At 36.2% G+C, this 22,356-nt stretch overlaps 1 protein-coding gene across 2 annotated transcripts in view; it reads left to right on the top strand.

Moving 5' to 3' along the window:
• nhsl1b (NHS-like 1b) overlaps nt 1–22,356 on the top strand; it is a 160,047-nt gene that overhangs the window by 62,452 nt on the left and 75,239 nt on the right. Inside the window, exon 1 of one of the 2 annotated variants that reach the window (XM_049483189.1) lies at nt 10,001–11,162. The exons of the other annotated variant lie outside the window; for it this stretch is intronic. Within the exon in view, the coding sequence (XP_049339146.1) occupies nt 10,952–11,162 (211 nt within the window). The 5' untranslated portion in view covers nt 10,001–10,951. Of the gene's footprint in view, nt 1–10,000; nt 11,163–22,356 lie in introns of those variants that run through there. 2 annotated transcript variants of the gene reach the window in all.

Genomic DNA, 22,356 nt, shown 5'->3' with positions numbered 1-22,356 from the left:
AAATTGATAAATTGAATCGGATCTGGTCTAAATGGCTAGTTTATATAAGACCCTACAACCAGATTTCTTGTAGACCCTATGACCTCTGACTTGTTGTATCTTTCCTTTTCTCCTCTCTGTATCAAAATTCCCCTGCTTTTATTGTAAATAGCTATTTAACCTTAACATAAATAAGTGAATGGATAATAAAAAATGGTGATTTACATCCTGGGGAAGTCAGAAATTAGACTAATTAAAATATGTTCTACCATTGTTATATATTTTTTATATTTTTATATTGTTATTTTTTTTGATGGATATTAAAAAAATCTGTGTTTTGATCAGGCCAAAGACTGATTTAATTTTCTTCAAATTACTATAAATAAAATACACTGACTGAAATACATTCACTTCCACTGAAATTTAAAAAGATTTGTCCGTAATGTTGCTATTTTAGAGAAATACAGGTTTTATGTTACAGTGGCAATATTTTGATCTTAAATAAACTTTATTTACTAAAATGTTATTACAGAGACCCAGAAGACATCAGGCCCAGCAGACGGCGTGTAACTTTGTCTGTCTGCTTTATTTTTGATTTAAAGGCGTGTCTAGCCTTGTCAGTATGGCTTTAGAGAGGTGGCAGTGATGTTGAAATAGATCCAGCTTGTTATTGCGGAGAAGTATGTGTGTGTGCGTGTGTGCTAGGAGTGCTCAAGAGTATTGCGTATGTGTTTTTGTGAGAGAAGCACATGTGGTATGCGAGTAAAGTGGTCCTGTTTCATCCTCATCTTACTCAGCCCTTCTTTCTTTAGCATCTTCTCAGCCGCTCTAGCTGTTCTTCTGTTCAGTCCTCTTTAGGGTGGAGTAGTACAGCCATGTGTTATTGTTATGATTGAGCAGCAGAATTATATGTTTTGTCTATATTTTGGGTGATGATGATGATGGACCAAAATAAAACCATTTTTATAGCCTACCGTTAAATGTAAAAAAAAAAATTACAAAAATACTTGTTCAAAATATACATTTTTGTACACTATAATTGCATAATTTTAACTGAAAGTGCTTTTTTGATTTTTTGGCCATATAATGTCGGTTGCCAAATATTTACTACATTTTGTCTTATCAGTATGTCTTAAACTTTTTTTTATTTTTACTTTATTATTTAATTTTTTTACCAATTCATTTTTCCAATTAATATCCTTCCTTCTGTTCTTTCTTAAGTTGGTTATATATATATATTTTTAAATTGTACATTTTTTAAAGAGTTTTTAGAGCAATACTTGGCTTGGATCAAGTTGGAGAAGACAATACTGCCTCTATCCATTTCCTACTAATTTGTAAACCTAAGAAATAGTAACTATCATTATAATTTTAGAAGAATGGGCAATCTGATATTTCAAGAAATTTCCCAAGACATAGTATTTACACAATACATAAATTAACACAGTAAACTCATAAAGGCATATTTCTCAGCTTTAATCAGAAGTAAATACATTATACTGGGGTATACAATCTTATCTGAAAAGTGCTGATGGAGGTTTTCATTCCGGCCAATCAGAAGCATGTGTCATTAGTTGTGTGAAGACGGAGCAGTTGATTAAACAAGTGGAATCAGGTGTGCTGTTAGTTGTTTAGAATGAAAACCTGCAGAAACACCCACCCTTTCCAGATAAGATTCATCACATAACTAAAGTATGTTGATGTTGTGTTTTTTCCGTAACGTTCCCTTCCTCGTTCCTGAGCTCCACTCGGTGGCCTCGCAGTGGGCAGGTGGAGTCTAAAGCTGGAATGCTGGGGAATGCACTCAGCTTAGCTCAGCATGCACAGGCAGGACCTCAACACTGACTCCCAGCACTCAGAGGGAAAACTGAGACTGAGACAGGAATAGAGAGAGAACCCTCTGTGCACTGATGAATATGTGTACAGCCTCTGGAGTACAGAAAAGCCAAAGGTCAGAGCGGAGGTCAGACCAAGTGTTTGGCTTGTATATTTGCAGCTTGTGGTGTGTGTGTGTGTGTGTGTGTGTATGAGAGAGAGCAGAGGGAGCAGTGATGATAAAACTGATGGTTTTCTAATTAGCTCTTAATTGCCGGTGTGTAAAGTTAAACACACTGTGCTGTCTGATCTACACTTCCCCTGCTGCTGCTCTCTGCTTCACTTCTCCTCTTATTGTGCTTAGTCTCAGGGCCAGGGTGTGCTCTCAATGCACCTAAAATTAACAGTCACTCTATTAGGACTTCAGGTAATAACTCATAATAACTCTGACTGTACTGAATGAAAATAATAAAATATGATAGAAAAAAGAAAACAAGTTCAACAGTATAGCTATAACTATTTTAATAAAACAAGTTCAAGCACATTTCAGAACTTATTTCTGCACTGGAATACTAAATCTGCTTTTAAAGTGCTTAAACTAAAACCAAACCTTAGCTGCATATTACTGCAGCATGCTAAGCTTACTATTACGCATGCTATGCTCATTGGAGTGTTTAACAACGTAATATATGAGCCCAACCAAGGGCTCAACCTCATACATTCCAAACAAATCTAGAAAGAGTGATTAATTAGACGTTATCCAAACTAAGGTAAGCCACAGTTATCATGTTTTTAATATTTCTGGTTTTATTGACAATTAAGGCATTCGCATATATATTCCTCTGGGTCTTTTTAAGTTTAAAATTTTAGGGTTATTGGTAAATATCAATAATTTATTTATTGTTTTGTCACGTACTGAAGGACTGTCCTTCTGTCTTGCCATCCCACATCTGCAGATGAGTCTCCCAAGACTACAGCCAAGCTAAGTGATATTATAGGGCATGGAGGTTAATCGAGTTAATTTAATTAATAAAATTGCTATTTTAATGCAGTTTTTAAAATAGGATTATAGAGATTGTACATACTTAAATAAAAAAGATGCCAGAGGGAATCTCAGTAGACGTTTGCTTCTGTCAGAAATCTGTATAAAGAGCTCTTTTTTGTGGCAGTGATTTTCATACTTCATGTTTGTGTAAATAAAAAATTTAAAAATCTCAAGCATATTTGAGAATTTCTCATATAATTGAAAAAAAATATATATATATATATATATTTTAACAATATTGTCCAACCCTATACAGTATTGTTTATTTATCTTCTTTAATAATATAGTTAATTCTCTGATTGTCACTTACAATAAAATTAGCTGCTGTTAAGTTAGAATTTCCTAACTTTCTTGTTTCCAAGTATTTAGACACATATGGTAGTTTCCTTATATTTCCTCTGTCGCAGAAAATCTGTAAAATAGCACTTTCACAACAGAAGAATGGAAGTCAAAAAAAAAAAAAAAAACTATTTTAAGAAGTAATTTTGGTGCATTCTATTAGTTAATTGTAATTTAACATAATATATTAAAAACTGATTGATTCACAATGGTAAAAGGAAAACCACAAATATGAAGACAAAAATATTGACAATGACGATATGCTGTATAAATTATTTGGGCAGAATGAATTCTGTTTACTCCTGCAGCTGCTCTGAAAGCTCTCAGTATATTGGTAATGTCTTGTTTTTCTCTTCAGTATAACCCATGGGTTTGTGCGTGCGGTGGCTGTGCCACATTCAACTAAACAAACAGTTTAAATATGCTGTTACTCAGGGACTGACCACAATACACACACATCCACACACACTGTTTCCTCATCGGTTCATATATATCCATACACACACACACACACACACTCACACACACTGCACATTTTACACTTCACTTGCATACTTTACAGCCTTGCTGCACACCAAGAAAACACATGGGCCTATAAATTTACCTTGTAAAATGTGGGGACAGAAACAATAAAAATCTAAAATTCTTCCCTCCTGGCGTCTTCTTAAGCCCTTCATTAAAACAGTAGCCCACAGCAGTAGTAGTAACTACTAAAGCACTTTTAAAGGGGAAAGCTGTTCAGAGCTGCAGGAACTCTGCAGGACCTCCTGAATAGTCCTCAACAGCGAGGAAAAAATGCAATATACTGTATTTTATATTGAGATTGTTTGTTCTATTACAGGTTTTAAAAGTGTAATATCACACAATATTAATTTTCCATTAATGTTTACATTTAAAATGTGTCAGTGTCTCTCTGAAGTGTGTCTTATGGTTGTTTAGACTGTATCACACAGCAGCACAATGGAATTCACCTTCCACATTTAAACCATCAATGGCAGTAAACACAAACACACACACAGGGCAATGGGCAGCCACCTCAGTGACCAGGGAGCAATTTGGGGTTAGAGGTCTTGTTTAAGGGGCTGTGGGTGCCAGTCATGGGAATCAAACCAGCGACCTTCTGGTCCCAAGCTAGCTTTTTTTAACTTTAGGCCATATCTATACAACTATAAACGGGAGATAACTGGCATATATGGTGTAATGTTGTAAAACTGAAGGAAAAGCCAGCCAACATTGTTAGTGTTTGTTTTTTATATAATTTATATTAATAAAAGTAGTTTTATACAGTAAAACCAAAATGACTTGGTGGAACCTTACAGTACAACAAAGGTTATTTCCTGTTGTCTGAAGATTGTTGGTTCAAATACTAAAGATATCACAACTCGAACAATTCTATTTTTCAGCAATATTTTCTAGAGACACCCAAACCGAGTACCAGGTAATGCTAAGTATTGTATGCAATAATATCGCCAATATTTTTGAATATCTTGAACGATATTATTTCCTGAAATATCGTGCCATATCACCCACCCCTAATTATCACATCAGGGTACTACTTTTTTTGCTGTTTTTAGCAAAAGAAAAATTCACACTGTTCTCATTTCCCATTATAAATCTGCTAGGGACAGATTATATCTGTCCAGTATCATATATACTTTAATCCTGGATATATAGAGATATTTGGAGTGCATTATTAGTGTCATGACATTCTGGATCATTGACATCTGTTACAAATCTGGTAAAATTCTTATTTTTTTAATATCTCAGTTAGGGGTGTACCATATCATATTACCATATCATATGGAATGCAATAATAAAATGTATTATTTTTTTAGTAATTTTCCTTTTGTTGCAATAGTGTATTCTTAAAATATATATTTTTAATTCAGTGTTTGTCTTATCGTCAAGAGTATCGTTATCACGAAAATACTAAGTATAGGCTCATACTGTTTCAGTGCAGTCATTTAGGTTTTTTGTGCTATCAGGTAGCAAATATTTTTTTGTGTATAATGTGACATTATACACTGATACTTTGTTTTAGCCCAAATTTTTACAATGACTACATTACTACATGGCCTTTAATTGGGTTTAACTGTTCTTTCATTATATGGCTTACTTGTTTTTTTTAAATAGTGCAGTGAACTTTTGCACTTTCTTAAATGTAAATAGACTAAAACAGATATTGATTTTTTTTTGTAGTTTTCCACATTATGTGCTGTAACTTAATATTTCTGACAATTTACTCTTACACTTGTTTATTTGTTTGGTTTTGAATGCCCTGTTCAGTTCTGAGATTAAACTAGGAAAAAGCAAGCTGTACTCCTATTGGTAAAAAAAGCATTTCTGTTTTTTTTTTTTTTTTTTTTTTTTTTTTATCATTTTTTGTGCCATTGCTAAAAATGTAATAATTAGACAGCTGTGTCAAATGCTCACATTTTACATGTCCACATATGGAGGAAAGGGGGCATCATCAGATGCAGTAAAACACAAGAACAGCAAATATTATGTTTTTTATGTTCCAATGCAAATGAACAGGCATTTAGACTGTACTGTTATGTACTTTAAAAATCGCCAGCACTTAGCCAGGCTTGGCTGATACTCAATCCATTAAAATAGGCCTGCATTGATCCTGATCCCAATCCACAGGATCGGATTAGAACAGCCCTAATATTTCCGTTGATTCTGATAAAACTGTGGATCATGGATATGGGCTGACATTGTCCAGTACCTCAATTGGGCTGTACAGTTTATATTGTCACTGTTTTCAGGTAAAGTCATATTCATATTTGTACCAAGCAACAAAACACACATTTTGCAGTTTTATAATTTTTTATTACGCCTTCATTATGCTATTTTTCCTGTGTTGTACCCATGCATTAATCTTCATTGCTCTTCAGGACTGATGCATGTGAAACATATGCTCAGTAAAACAGAGCAGTGCTTAAAAATAAATCATAATTCATCTCTAGTTATTGAATTGTTTACACTATACACATTTTACAATGTGTGAAGAAATGTGTAAAACAGAAGTGAAGGGTGGATGATGAGTGTATCTCTTATAGAATATTTATTAGATTGATTATTTTACAAACTCTGCTGTTGTCAGATGCAGTCCATGTGGAGTGTGTGTGTTGAGGATTTGTAGTGAGCAGGTGTGTGCTCTTGTGGGAGATCACAGTGCAGCATAGCCGTGTGTTTATTAACCCCACCGCTGGACGGTTTTATTGATTAACCTCAATAATACATCAGTTGGCCTAAGACCAGCAGCATTCAGGCTTATTGGTGAATTTTTGGCTTTAATACAGAGCCTTTGTACTGTGTTAATAAGCAGAATAATACGACTAATAAAGAGTTCAGTGTTTGATTGAAAGAGTACAGTATCATTTTTCTCCAGAGAACAGAGAGATGAGTTCTATCTCTTCATCTTCTCTTCTTTTCTCTTCATCTCAGCAGTGGGTGCTTGGCCCTGGTGAATTATTAACAGCGTGTGAGGGTGTGGAGGGCCTCTGATTGCTATGCTCAGGACAAAGGTTGGGCGTCTGGGTTGTTTGTGTGCGTTGGTTATGTGTGTTTGTGTATGTTTTTATACAGATTAGACAGTGTACATATATGTTTTCATAATCTTAAATATACTTAGAATTATATATAAGTATAGTATAAATATACTTAGAATTATAATATTATGTATGTATATATATACATACATAATATTATGACCACCTTGTTTCTATACTCATATTCTATCTTATTAGCCAATGATCATAAAGGAGTACGCTGTAATTTCTCTGCATGCTTTATTATCCTCCTTTCACCTTGTTTTTCAGTGATCAGGACCCAACAGAACCACCACAGAGCAGCACTGCAGAGACTCTGACACACTGGTGGTTACTGTGTTTTGTTCTGGTATAGTGCTGCAGATCAGTAAATAATCATTCAAGTTGTGACACAAGCATCACATTAGACCTACTTTTTTCAAAAAGCATGTTAGCAACGCCAAAAAAACAATTTTACAAGATGGCCACCATTTCATGTATTTGTTTTTCCTGATTATAATTGAATGATCAATTTTTAATGATCTTGATGTCTAAATATAGGTTTCGAAATTTCGAAATTTCAAATTGTCCAAAAAGCCTGTTAGCCATGCAAAAAAAAAAAAATATCTCTGTATTTTTCCAAGATGGCCACCTTTTTATATATTTATTTTCCCTGTGTGTGATTCAATGATACATTTTCAATTATCTTTGTGTCTAAATATAAGTTTCTGATTATGGAAAATTCAGTTTTGCATTTAGAAATTCCACATTGTGGAATGTTATAAAGATACGCCAATTTGATGCCAATTAATTGTTTAAGCAGTGTGTTTTTGCTTTACGTTTAAAACAATTCGTTTTTGTTTTTTTATGTATATTTTGGGGTTATACCTTTTATTTAGATAGGGCATCGAAGTAAACTATTTTTTCTGCTGCACTAATGAGTGGATAGGACACAGCAGTGCTGCTGGAGTTTTTAAACACTGTGATACTTCTATCTAGGTGGACCATCATGTAAATGTAAAATTAAAAGGTTAAAGTTTTTTTTTCAGGTGTTTAAAAACTCCAGCAGCACTGTTGTGTCTGATCCACTTGTACCAGCACAAAACGCACTAACACACCACCACCAAGTCAGTGTCACTTAAGTGCTGAATGTCCCATCTCTTAATTAATACCTGCTCTGTGGTTGTGAAATTGTGTTTTTTATTTTAATGACTAGCCTTTTTCTTAATTTTGTAAAAGTTATTTTTTTACAGCATTCAGTGTTAAAAATGCACTATATTACAAAAAATTACCAATCTAATATGTGCTTTTTCTCCTTGCAAGGTTAAGGTACAAATATTATACACAGTATTTGTACATTATTTTAAACATTTCATTTCCTGACCCAATTTGAAGCTCAGTAGTATGTTATTGTGATTGTGAATGAGAGAAGAGCAGTAGGGTAATAATAAGTTGGGAGTGAGGAGTCAGTAGGGGGTCTGTTAAGGTGTGTAATGATTAAGCTCACTCTGAGACCTGCACTGATTGTGTTTGCTTCTCTCAGTGTGAAAACAAACTGAGCTAGAGTGGAGAGTGAGCTGCCAGCACTTTGGGCTTTATTGGGTCATAGATGGAGCACGGCTAAATGTAGAGACTGTAAAACTCGGGGGCCTGTTCCCACTGAGAGCACTGCTGTGAAATTTATACTGGCCACAGACCATTTACACACACATATGTGCACAAGCACACTCGTGCATATGCACATTCCTGCTGTTAAATCTCTAATGAACTCTCGGCTCGCGTGACATGCCGGGATGTAAAGTCTGAAATATACCATCTCAAGACCTTTATTGTCATTAGATTTCTTCTTCTACAGGTAGATTTCCTCATGCTTCTGCTGGGCTGCAGTTCACACAGACTATGTGGATGTGTATGGAGAGCTGTCTGCACCTGTTTTGAGGATATATTCCTCTGGTCTGTTTTCTGTATACTGTGTGTACTTCCTATCTATAGGCAGAAAAGACTTTGAATATGTCCATCAGGCTAGAGTAAGGCTGGAAAATATGATATATATTTAATATGCTTAAAAAAATCCTTTGGCAAAAACTAGACAAAATATATAAGATAAGATGTATATGCGTATATTATGCTTATATTAAGTAAGAAAATGTGCCAATAGGGTAATCAAATTTTTCTTTGTAAGATTTTTTTAAATAAACTACTGTAAAGTTTCAAAATGAGCCACAGATAGTTTGGCCTAAATTTGGACACCAAAAAACAATAATAATTGACTTCTGACTTTTTGTGCTAATTTTAAGCTCAAATTATTTAAAATAAGTTGAAAATTTTAAGAAAGGCTGATTACTATTATTATTTGTAAAATTTACAAAATAATCATACAATTTGTAAGGCAAACATTCTTAGTAGAGAAATATTTTTTTTGCTCTGAAATTAGATATTTTTACTTGCTAACATTTAGTTTTTTGCAGCGTAGATAAATGGTAAAATACAATATCATATGATAAAAACATTAACAAGTAAAACATTAAAAAAATCAATATTTGTTTGTAACAAAAATAAAACGCAGCTTGCTGGATATTTAAATAGTAACTATGTAACTGTGGATGGAGATATTATATTTTTAATAATAAACTACTTTAACTAAATTATTTAGCCAAATATATATTTTAAAAAGAACTATCATTAAAGTGAAAGGCAGAAGACTTTATACTGAACATTAATGTTTAATGATTATGGTTGTGTAAAGGCATTTTGAAGTTGTAGAAAAGTGTGGAAAATTGCTGAAAAATTGGCAGAATGAATGAAAACCTGCAAAAAAGTTGTTTGGTATTTCATATTTAGCATTTGACCAGATGTTTTAATTAAGTTAATTTAATTAAGTTCTGTCTCAGTTTCAGCAAAAATTGAAAAAATATGGTGAATTTCTAAAATCAATTTTTACAAGCTCTTTGTCTTCAGTGCAAAGAACACTTTGAAAATCACTGTAAATGTATATTTTAAGCCACAAATGAACTCAAATAATTGAGTTGAGTGCTTCAGCTCTAAGTGCTTGAATGTCCCGGCTGAGATAATGGGCCTGTGAAAAGCTCAGAGTGAAGAGAGTGTTCACTCCTCTGGAAGTCAGTAGTCCTGTAGGGCTGTAAAGAGCTTGAATAGGGGTTCCTGCTCAGGATCACACCTTCTAGCCTGGGCAAGGCGGTAGGCAGTCACCTGGGCGGAGAAGAGGAAAGAGGAGGAAGTGTGGAGTGTCCGTTGCCATGCCGCTGAAGGGGCGGAGCGAAGATCAGAGAGAGGAGCAGATCAGAGAGCGTGGAGTTGGGGGTTGACGTTGGGTTCGTGTTTCAGTAGCACTTTCAGGGCTGTTTGTAATTCAAACCTCATAGTCGTTCAGAGTGCTGTCGAGGTAGAACCATCTCTCTCTCAGAAACATCGCTCTCCAGCTCACGGGGAAAGTGAACTGCTGGCAAGAGTGTCTGTGTGTGTGTGTGTGTGCTGGGACCAGTGTCAGGTGAGTGACTTACACGTGAACACACACACTCCTGAACAAGAGGTTCTGGTGAGTGCACCTGTTCCTGAACGAGAAGAACCTGAGAAGAACTGATCCGATCTCTTCATTCACTCATCCGGGATCTACGCTCGATTCACAGTGACGTTTTTTTTCACCCAGGAGACGGACACACACAAGCTCTGACACATGGAGAGGTGTGGTATGGTGGCCACAAGGGCTTTTCTAACTGACGCTTGGGGAGTTTACGGCTCAGAAAAGCAGCTCTGTGGTCAGACACGTGTGGAACTGGTTATTTAAGACACTTTCTTTCTCCAAAAGTTGGTCAGTTGAACTTTGGGATATAAAAGAAAGGACTACACCCAAATGACAGGTTTGGAGAGGACTGGATTTCTTTTCTTAGCTTGAGTGGAGTTTAAATGGATTTTCTTCATTTTTCCACTGTTTTTTGCTGAATATATTGAGAAGAAACTGTTAACAGAAGACACGTCTGTGCTGTTTCTCCTCTTTTGGAAGGATCTGGCATCCATATAAGCAAGACAACACAGAGAAATTAAGCGTATTAGATTGTTTTTCATCATTTAGGATCCTCAGAGTTCAGACCTCTTTTCTTCATAAGCTTAAACTCCTCCTGCAAGCGTTCTTGATCTCTTCTCTGTCGTGAGTCCAGTTGACCATGCAGCTGTGATCTTCAGCGAGCCCCGGTTGACCACTCCCCTTCCCAATCCTGGGAGGATGCGGAGGGAAAAGCGCAAAGAGAAGGAGAGGAAGGAGAAGAACGCCCCAGTGTCCCGTGCCCTGAGCTGGCTGAGCGGGACATCCCTCTCCCGCCGAACCCGCAAACTTTTCCACAGCCAGAATGACCTGAACACACTCTCACACACAGCGCACCCAGGCAAGGAAAAGGACGATGATGACTGGGTGTACGAGCCCCAGCACTACATAGGTATGGGGTGACTGTGGTGTGTGATTGAGTGTGGGTGTGTGTGGGTGTGTATGTAGGGGGGGTGGTGTTTTACTGTCAGTTTTAATCTTGTTTAAGTTCTGCTACAAAAACTATTCTACAGTCTATTCATTTGATTCAAAACAGCTTATCTTTATTGTTATAATAATACAAGTTTTAATAAGTTTGGCAGTGTGACAGTTTTGTTTGTTGATTATAGCATTGATAAGAAACCTTGGACACCCTGAACCCTGTGCATTTTATTATATAGAGTGTAATTTGTCCTGTTAAATTGAATGGAATGCAGGACATTTTTAATAAATAAATCACTGTAGTAAAAGTGGAACGTTTGAGAATAGCCGTTTTAAGCATCTAGCTGTAAAAATTAAGATAAACAGTTTGCATCCTGAAAATGTCTTTAATTATTGGGATATAATATTTTTGACCGTATAGCCCAGCTCCAGTTGTATAGCACAGCAGAAACTTTTAGGCTAAATCACTGGTGCAGTAATAGATAAAGAACACAGAACTGCAATCCAAGGACAATAGACACAAAAATAAATCCATCGTTTTGTGCTTGTATTTTGTGTGTATGTGTAGCACAGTGTAGCACAGTGAATTTGCATTTGTATGAAAATGTTCTTTTGCATTTCACCTCATCTGGCTCATGCTTAAGAACTTGTTGTAAGTCTGCTTCTTACCTACAAAAGACTTTCAGGACAAACATGCACACATTTTCATTAAGTCCAACTCAAACAAACACATTTTTTTTTAGCTGTTTAAGAAAATAATCTGACTTTCTTAATGTATGAACTACTAGAAATGCTACAAAATTACATTTTATATTTATACAGCTCTGAAAAAACCCAAATTGAAAAGTTCTGGAATATGATCAAAATGAAGATGGATGATCACAAGCCATCAAACCAAGCTGAACTGCTTAAATGTTTGAACCAGGAGTGGCAAAAGCAGTGTGTAAGACTGGTGGAGGAGAACATGCAAAGATGCATGAAAACTGTGATTTAAAAAACAGGGTTATTCCACCAAATATTGATTTCTGAAATCTTAAAATTTTATGAGTATGAACTTGTTTTCTTTGCATTATTTGAGGTCTAAAAGTTCTGACCTTTTTTGTTATTTCAGCCATTTCTCATTTTCTGCAAATAAATGCTCTAAATGACTATTTTTATTTGTAATTTGGGAGAAATGTTGTCTGTAGTTTAAAGAATAAAACTATGTTCATTTTACTCAGACATAAATCTATAAATAGTAAAATCAGAGAAACTTATTCAAAAACTGAAGTAGTCTCTTAATTGTTTTCAGAGCTGTAGATAGAAGTGTATATAATAGTTTAATATAGAAAGTTAGTTATATTCTAATATTAACAGTACACTGTCAGAACTTGTCAGTTTTTGAGGGTGATTTTGATAAATACTATTGTTTAACAATGCAGTGCAAATCCAAAACTAGGAGATTTTCATGTCCGAGAAATGTTTAAAAAGAGAGGGGTTTTTTTTTCAGATCTGTATATTACAGACTTAAAAACTAGTTTAAATTAGTAAACAGTATGTAGTTGGGACTCATTCATGGTGTGTTGTGTTGGTTATTGTGTGTGTGAAAGTGTATTGAATATTAAATCATTTTGACTCATTTTGACCTGTAATGTATTTCCTATTCTGTATGAAGTACAACAGTATGTATCACTACAACACTGTTCTGCCTAGCTTTGCTCCAGCAGCAGCAGCAGCTGTGTGTGTTTTCTGACCTCTGAGGCTATTGTGACTCGAGCTATTGTGGCTGACTTCAAGAGCAGGAAGTGAGGGACTGAGTTGTTTACATGTGGTCAGTGAATTGGGCCACTGTCGTTATTTTATTACAGGTTTGCCTTTGTCTACGAGTCGTTGACACGTGTCTCTCTCTAGTGCACAGGTATGGGGGGAGGGGCAGGCCTCTGTAGTCTTTGCTCAAACTGAGTGAAAGGTAATGGCTAGAAAAAAAACAACAAAAAATCGTGATTTATTGCATTGTGTTCATAATTTTCAGGTGATTTGAAAATGTGAAAGTGTTGCATAACCACAGTTTTCTCGTTCTGTTTATAGACATTAGTTTTAATGATTTTTTTCTCAAATAGAAGCGATGCACGCCTTTGAATCAAGTCAATTCAGTGCACCACTGACCTCAAGATGAGTCAGCGGAAATGGGTGATGTCACCGAATGGTGGGGATGTGAGCGTGCGGGTGCATGCCAGCCTGTTTGTGTGTGTATGAGAGAGAGAGAGCGAGAGAGTGAGTGTGTGAGGATAGATAGTCTCTCTGTGGCAGCTGTACACTCTTTCTCTGTGTTAGACGCTGTTGTACTCCCTGATTAATTTATGTCCATGCGCTCCAATAGATCTATTTTATTTTTTAGCTATGTGTTTGGGTTTGTATTGGATTTTTCTGACCAATTAGTGCTTTATTATTTAAAAGAGAAACCACTCATAAATACATGTACCTTATGTATTATGTATAGGTTTGATTTATTTTTTAATTGTGCATTTAAAACCTGTACTGTAATCAGTAGTTTTTTTTTTTCTTAATTATATTTCTTTTTTTTTATTTTCTCTCCAATTAACACGGCCAATTACCCAACCCACTCATTAGGACTCCCCGTATCACTAGTGATCCCCAACACCAGGAGGGTGAAGACTAGCACATGCCTCCTCCGATACATGTGAAGTCAGACTTCACCTCCTTTTGAGCTGCTGCTGATGGGCCATTGCAGAGTAGCATCACAGCGCGCTCGGAGGAAAGCGAAGCAATTCAGTTCCGATACATCATCTCACAGATGTACCCTGTGCTGATCGACATCACCCTTTGGAGTGATGTGGGGAGAGAGCGCCATCTACCCACCCAGAGAGAGCAAGCAACATGAACAGGATTCGAACCGGCGAGCCTGATTATAGTGGCAGCGCTTAGCCCGCTGGACCACTCTCAGTAGTTATTGAAATTGAAATTTCTTTTGAAGTAGGTTGAGGGTGAGGTTTAGGATTAAAGTAATGGTTAGAACTAAGGTATGGTTTAGGTGTTATGTTAATAGATTATGGTTTGAGTTAGTATGATTAGGGCTAGTACTAGGGTTAGGGTTGGGCTAGGATTAAGGTGTAGTTTAGGGTTAAGTTTAGAGTTGAGTTTAGTATGGTTTGGGATAAGTTTAGGTCTTATGTTTCTAATAAAACATACTGACGTTTTTCATGATATTTAGACAAAGTATCTACATTTATTGTGCTACGATAAAATCATTCATATTGCACACCCCTACTTATTAGTATGGTTAGGGATAAGATATATGGGTTGGGGATAAAGTTGAGGTTGTGATTTACTTTTGGGTCAGGGCTAGGGTGAGAGTTAGGATCAAGATTAGAGTAAAGGTTAAAGGTCAAGGTTTAGGCTGAGTATGGTTAAAAATATGACTCAGGGTCAGGGTTGAATGTAGGTCTTGTAAACCTTGCTATAATAATACTAAAATCAATGCAGGAAGGTTGGGTATTGACATGAACATGATACCTGAGTTATGATTTGATATATTGCGAAATCATAACCCTGCTGCTATACAAGGGATTTCTACAGAAATTTGGTTTGTCGTGGTGATGCATATGTTGACTGGTAGCTTTGATAATAAACTAACTAATTGCATATAGCTTATATCTTAATGGTGGGGGCATTTTTTTGTTAAACCGGTCACCATAACTGTAAAGACATCCCAACATATACAGCTCTGGCAAAAAAATTGGAGTTTCTGATTCAGTTTATCTGATTTTGCTATTTATAGGTATATGTTTGAGTATGTTAAAACATTGTTGTTTTATTCTATAAACTACGCACAATATTCCTCCCAAATTCCAAATACAAATCAATATTTGGTGGAATAACTCTGGTTTTTAAATACAGTTTTCATCTTGACATGTTCTCCTCCACCAGTCTTACACACTGCTTTTGGATAACTTTATGCCTTTACTCCTGGTGCAAAAATTCAAGCAGTTCAGCTTGGTTTGATGGCTTGTGAGTATCCATCCTTCTCTTGATTATATTCCAGAGGTTTTCAGTTTGGTAAAATCAAAGAAATCCAAATTTTTAAGTGGTCTCTTATTTTTTCCAGAGCTGTACTTAAATTCTGCGGTTTACACACAACACAGAGTTAACTGTCACAGTCACTATTATCTGCCTGTAAAACATTATATTGTAATGTTTTAGTACCATATGTTTGTGACTATGAGGCTCTCTTAGAATCCTTTAATTTTCCCTAAAATCTGTAGTGTGCCTTTTAATCCGGTGCACCTTTATGTATGAATTCTACCAGTCAGGTATTAAGGAGCAGTAAAGGCACTCCGCTAAAATATCAATGCTATAAAGGTGAGTTTTTAGTGAAGTTTCTCTAGCACTAAGCATTAGCCGCTAACCACAGCGCTGCCTCTTTCGCTGTAAAGAGGTATGTATATTGGACTGTACTCCAGTTGTTTGCTGTATTAAAACAAGCCATGTGGGACAAACCTCTAGCTAATAGTGCCCTGAGTTACCAAAACACTCAGGGTTCCTGGCTAGCACTATTGAATGGCATTTATGCCCTGCTAGCATTGTGGTTTGCAGCTAATGTTAATTCTGCAAAATAAGTGCCTTAGTGCTGGAAAAAAACTTTACTGAAAACTCGTCATTAGGAAAAATATTGGAAATCTAAGCTTACTGTATGTAAACAGAAGTGCTTTACTCACCAAAATAAACAGTTTTCGGGAGAGAAATCTGTGTATATTAACATTAAGTGCTCGTTTGACTTTAAAAGAAAATGTTTTTTTTTTAAGAATTATAGTTTTGTTAACTTTACCCATTAGAAGGGAAACCCTTGCTCACTTCAATGTAGGCATCCTTACTGGTGTTACTTAAAGTGCCCTAAAATCTGGTGTGCCTTATAGTCTGAAAAATACTGTTTATTGATAGTTTATTACACTTTTCTAAACAGCTGTCGTCATTACATATGTAGTGTGTGTGTGCATGTGTGTGTGTGTTTATTTGCGTATTACAAAATGCATATGCCATTTCCAGGCTGTGGTTGTAACTGGATCTAGTTGTAATGCAGTAGATGGAAAAACAGCATCAGGCGCTTTGTCCGCTGCTGAAAGCCACCCTGTCTGCATTAGCCTGAATAATCGAGGACTCATTGTTTACTTTTGTCAAGTAAATCACTTTTGTCGTCTGTGCATGAGGACAGATATTCCACTCGTCTGTTTCTGCCGCGCGTAATCAGTTGTCTGTGATTGTGTTTGAGTGTTTTTGTACAGCAGGGCTTAACTATGATATCAAAGCAAGTAGAAATGCTTCTGTGTTTCTACAAAGTGCATTTTAACCTGAGCTGGTTAATGGTAAGGCATTTATGCTTGGTTTCTGGGGTTATTTTTAGTGTTAGATTTAGGGTTAGGCTTAGAAAAGTCACATTACTTATTACTTACACATGTACCTGTTACGAATGTCCTGGGTCTGTGTTGTTTTTTGACCCCTGGTCTGATCTGTGTACTCTAATGCATGTAATACATGTTTGCGTGTACACATGTACTTTTTTTTATGCATGTGTGTGTCTGTATGTTTGTGTGTGATTTAGAGCTGGGGCAGTAATTCTATGCTGCTGTAATGAGAGCTTGTCCGGGGCTGATTGAGTCACTGTGTGCAGTCAGTGCAGTGACCCAGTTTGAGCTGCATGGGGTAATCTTAGTGTTCTCTGATTTATAACAGCTCTTCACCTCTGGCCCCTCACACCTCACCTCTCACCTCTGCAGCCTCTTCACTGCAGCTGCTGTTTTGGCATTTGGGGAATTTGAGGTGTTGAACTTTGGAACTTGCTTAAAGAGCAGGGGTACAGTTTGCACTCTTCTTATTTGTTCATTTCATCCTGGTTGAGTTAGCTGGCTCAATTTGTTTCTATATGTCTGCAGTCTCAAAATTTCCACTTGAGCAGCAACATTTACGTTTCCTTAACCTCAAATCTGATTTATTTTGCTCTCCTGAGTTTCTCAGTCCATGCTTATGTCCAGAGTTTGTACGGTCATGAAAAAACAGGAAAAGTCATGGAATTTAAATATAGCAATATCCAGGCCTGGATAAGTTTTGGAAGAATAAAAATACACAGAAAGTTTTGGAAAAGTCATGGAAATTTGGTCTACAAATCTTTGGGTTTCAGTTTATTGATGGAGAAAATCTATTTTGTGCTAACAAATACACCAGCTCAGAGATAATTCAGTAATTTAGCCCTGCAGAATGGAGCGCTCCGCATCTGACACACATTTTATTATTAAAGATTGTGTGTGAGATTCATTTTAGACCTACTATAATACATTTTAATTATAGTTTTAGTTAATTATTTGTTAAATTGTCCATGTCTGCACTGATGTTTTAAAAAATCGGATGGTCATGAAAATTTGCCTTGAATTGAATTATGGACATTTATTGGTTAAAAAGTGTACGAATACTGTATGTCAGAATCATCCATCTGTCCAAGCCAGCCAATCACATGCAGCAAGACTCTGGTTTGAATTTTCTTGTTGCAAGTTAGTGGGTCAAAACACAGTCAGACTGGTTACTGCACCTTCCTCTCAAACACAGGGGAAACTATTGATAAGAACTGTAACAATACAGCATATCAAAATGAGTCATTTAGTACCAGCTTCTTAATTTACTGCACACTGTTTAACATTTTTAAAATTATGGCCTCCATTAGTTGACAGTGGGTTAAATTATGTAAAAATAAAGGAAACTCATTACCACTATCACTCTCTCAAAGTGTGGTTGTCCAGCAAACATGTACCAAAGGCAAATAATATTAAAGGAAGTTAACCGTCACATCGTTCAGCTAGAAACCTGTGGAAAGAATGTTCTTTAGACCATTTAATCCACAATTTATCTAAATAAAAAGGGATTTATATTTGGTGAAAACCAAATACTGCTTTTAAACATAAGACCCTCGCCCCAGCTGCTAAGCATGGGGGTGGCGGTATCATAAGGTTTGAGGCTGCTTTTCTGTTTTAGACCAAGGATAGCTTTACATTATTGATGATCCTACAAATTTACGGAAAATATAATATTTCTAAAAGCTAAAGCTTAAGCATACATGGGTCTTGCAGCAAGACAATGACCCTAAGCACTCTAGTAAACATTCAAAGAATTGGTAAAATGGAAAAGTTTAAGTTCTCAATCAGTTGTGGAAGGAGCCCCATTGCAGTGAAGCCTTCAATCTCAGTTTGAAGGGAGGAAGGGATGAAATAGAATTCCTCTAACCTGTTGTGCAAGATCTTGAGTTACCAGAATCACTTGGTTGAGGTTATTGCTCCTTTAGAGAGTCACACCAGGTACTGAAAAATAAGAGTCACATAATACAGTGTGTGTGTGTGTGTGTGTGTGTGTGTGTGTGTGTGTGTGTGTGTGTGTGGGTGTGAAAGAGAGAGGGAGAAAGAGAGAGAGAAAGAGAGAGAGATCTGGTCTCAGTTCAGGTCAGGGTAATGCAGAAATACAGAAGATTCAGAAATCAAAGATTTATTAAATATTTTTAATTTGATACAGTTATTATGAACTGGCCAACCAACATACAGTAAATTGGTGAATACTAATAACTAGTGAATTGGTGAATATTGATAACTTAATATGTGAACTGATAATGAAAACTATATGGCTTTAGAACTAAAACTAGTAAGTGTGTGTGTATTTTCTGTGTGTGTTTGTGTGACTGTGTGTGTATGATTACGGAGAAAAGAATGAGTCAGTGTCTAGTCTTGTTTCTTTATGAGGAATTGTTTCTTTACAAGTTGTTTTATGCTGGTAAAGATTCCACAACATAATGAACACTGACTCTTCCTGTACAGTGTATTTTGGTTATAGTATTTTTGTAGAATTCTCTGTAGAACTTTATAGATTTATAGATGTATAGGGATTTCTTAAGGGCCTAATGAATGTAAAGTAGTATGAGGTCATGAAAAGCATGTTTACTATGTGTGTAATTCTATAGCAAAGGTAAAGTATACGTGTTGAATTTAGAAATGTAAATGGAGTAGGTTTTCCGGTTATGTCCCGAAAGAGGGGAAAAAAGGACGCGGGATTTCAGGACGGCACGGTGACACATGACATGAAGCGCAGCCGCAGCAGGAAGACTGAGGCACTACCAGAGGAGGAAGCAGGGCAGGAAATCCTCCTAAAATCCCCTCCATTTCAAATACATATAATCCTGCTACTCACTGCAGCGCACAGTACTAAATTTAAAGCATGTATTTTTACTCTTGGCACCTCGAAGAGTACATGCAAGCCTAGTTAAAGTGCCCTAAATGTGACTCCTGAACCGCTGATTTAAATAGAGCTAGTAATTATGGGCTGTCAGACCCTGTAGTAGACCCATAATTTCAGAGAGCCTGGTTGCTGAGCGACAGGATGTTTTTGTGTGTCAATATGACGATGTGCTGAGCTTTAGGGTGGCTGTCCCAAACCTTGTCGGGATTGATTTTAAGGCCTTGAGAAGCAAAGACGTTAAAAAAGAGTCTTTGATTCACTATGCTTTCAATAGTGCCTCCTCAGTTGGTCAGACTGGAAGTCTTGGTAGGGCAGTATGTATGTCCAGTATTCACAGTGACATGCTGTATATCACGAGACAGGAGCTCGTATTGTGTCTCACAACTTTTACCTTTTGCCATGGAACCTCAAAATCACACTGCACAATGTGGAATATTCGTGTATAGACCTGTTGAATACATTGCGTGTGATTTCTGCCAAAATTGCATGTCTGATTGCCAGATACAACCGGCCACAATCATTACGCCCACTGTGCTGTCCACTGTGGCGGATAATGCCTTCTATGATGCATTCTTGTTACACCCGAGACACTGTGGATTGAGGGATGTTAACCCTCTATGTAGGCCTGTCACAATAATTGCAATATCGATCTATCGTACAATAAATCAACATGACCATAATCATTTTTGAGAATCATAATATCGTATGTTGTGTTTATTTGTATGTTTGTTCACATAAATAACAGTGAAAAGTATTTTAGCCAGTCATGCTTCAATAACTGTAACTCCATACACACAGTGTGGACTAAAGTAGATAAAGAAATGAGTATATAATTCCCAAACTCATTATAATAAATGATTATTTAAATGTTTGCTGTTTTTAAAAAGTGTATCATTACGTTTTTATGCTATTCTGTTATTATTATGTCAGTGGCATTTAATAGTCTTAAAATTGCAAAAATATTGTGTATCGCAATCATTTCTGGGACAATATATCGTCCACAAAAAAATCTTATCATGACAGGCCTACCTCTATGGCAGGTTGTTGCACTTAAGCAACAAACCACTTTTTGCATTATTACACGGCCCTTATTATTGTTCAAATTCATATTTTGTTTTAATTTGTTCTATTTGTTGCCTCTACTCTACAAGGCAATCATGCTGTAACAGTGGTTCTCAAATGCTTTGATTGATAAATCAACTCAGATCCTTAACCTCCCAAAAAGTAGGCTAAAATATTTTTTTCTCAACATATTTAATTATAATGCTATAGAGGGTTAAATGCCTGCTGCAACTAAAGCAATTGAATATCTTATATTTAGATCTGTAGGCCTCACTGTAACTAATTTACATCACCTTGTCATGAGCATGCTGGCCAGAGTTTGACCTCCCTCCATAGATAACACCTCACAACGTATACAGTAGCTAACACCAAGCTGTCCCATGAGATAACTTCATTACACTTCATGAACCAAAAAATAGGCCCTAGTACATCTTTGGTTTAGTGTAGAGTATATATGTGTGTGTGTGTTTTTGTGTGTGTGTTTTTGTGTGTGTGTGTGTGTGTGTGTGTGTGTGTGTGTGTGTGTGTGTGTGTGTGTGTGTGTGTGTATTTATTTATGATTACAGAGAAAAGAATGAGTCATTGATATGAATGAGTCAGTGTCTAGTCTTGTTTCTTTATGAGGAATGATTTCACAACATAAAGAACACTGACTCTTCCTGTTCAGTCTATTTTGGTGGTATTTTTTGTTGAATGTTTTGTAAAACTCTGTAGATTTATAGATGTTTTAGAGTTTTCTTAAGGGCCTAATAAATGTAAAGTAGTATGAGGTCATGAAAAGCATTTTTTCACAATGTATACATTGGCCAGTATACATTAATAGCTGCCATTCCATGACTTTTGGCATGTCAGTGTAGTTAGCACAACTTTTTTATACAAGAAACTGGACAATTATTTTAAGAGGTATTTCAAAGATCTGTGTATCTAATACTAATCCAGCTATTGTGCTGTTTGTACAGTGTGTTTACCAGCATAAAATACTGAGACCAGGTTTAATAAAAGTAAAAAGAAACTCCCTTTTTCGGGACGCACTGCTTCTTATGCACATATTAGGATCTTCATTTAATTTTACATGTTACATGTTTATCTAGAGATAAATTACAGCTAATTCAGTCATTACAGTTATGAGGAACAGTTGTTATTTTATTATTATTTTATTATTTCTGTTTGCTCTGCTCTCATAAAGATGCTTTGTCTAAGCATTTTTTTGGTACAGCAGTGCACGTGCTTATTCTCTTATTGGTTAAACAGTGTAATTTGTGCCTGGACAGAGTTGAATCACCAGTTGTCTGGAGGGGTTCTGGAGTTACTCACTATTTGCTGTTTATTTGAGTGAGTTGGTGAGAATTACCATGGAAATGATCTGCTGCACTAGTGAATACACATTCACTACAGGCTACATCAGCATATAGTAAAACTTCAGCACTTAATTATTACCTCCAGTTCCAGTACGGGGCTGATGATAATTCTGTATTTAAATCTATCAGTGAATAATATTTCATTCATCCCAGTTTTTTCCATGTATGACCTCATTTAAAGTCCTCAGAGCACGCGTGTGAAAGTAGAGCAGTGATTTTAGCCCTCATCTGGTAAACTCCAAACTTTTCCCTGCATGATTATTTGATTTACAGTAACAGCAATGTGTCTGTATTCGTGTCTGAACAAGCACTGACCCATATTTATAGGCTTATCGGAACCTGCTGGCTTTGAGCTGGTTTATCTGAAAAATGATTAAGCCTAGATATTAGTAAACACGTAACGCTGTGCTAATGAAGTGTTATATCTATTGACCTCAGTAAAACAGACTAACATTCTAAGGAAACATCTCTGACTTCTAA

Source organism: Astyanax mexicanus, chromosome 1 (assembly GCF_023375975.1).
Source record: "Astyanax mexicanus isolate ESR-SI-001 chromosome 1, AstMex3_surface, whole genome shotgun sequence".
NCBI lineage: Eukaryota > Metazoa > Chordata > Actinopteri > Characiformes > Acestrorhamphidae > Astyanax > Astyanax mexicanus.
Note: the sequence above shows the minus strand (reverse complement) of the source record. Positions and strands in the feature narration are given on the sequence as shown.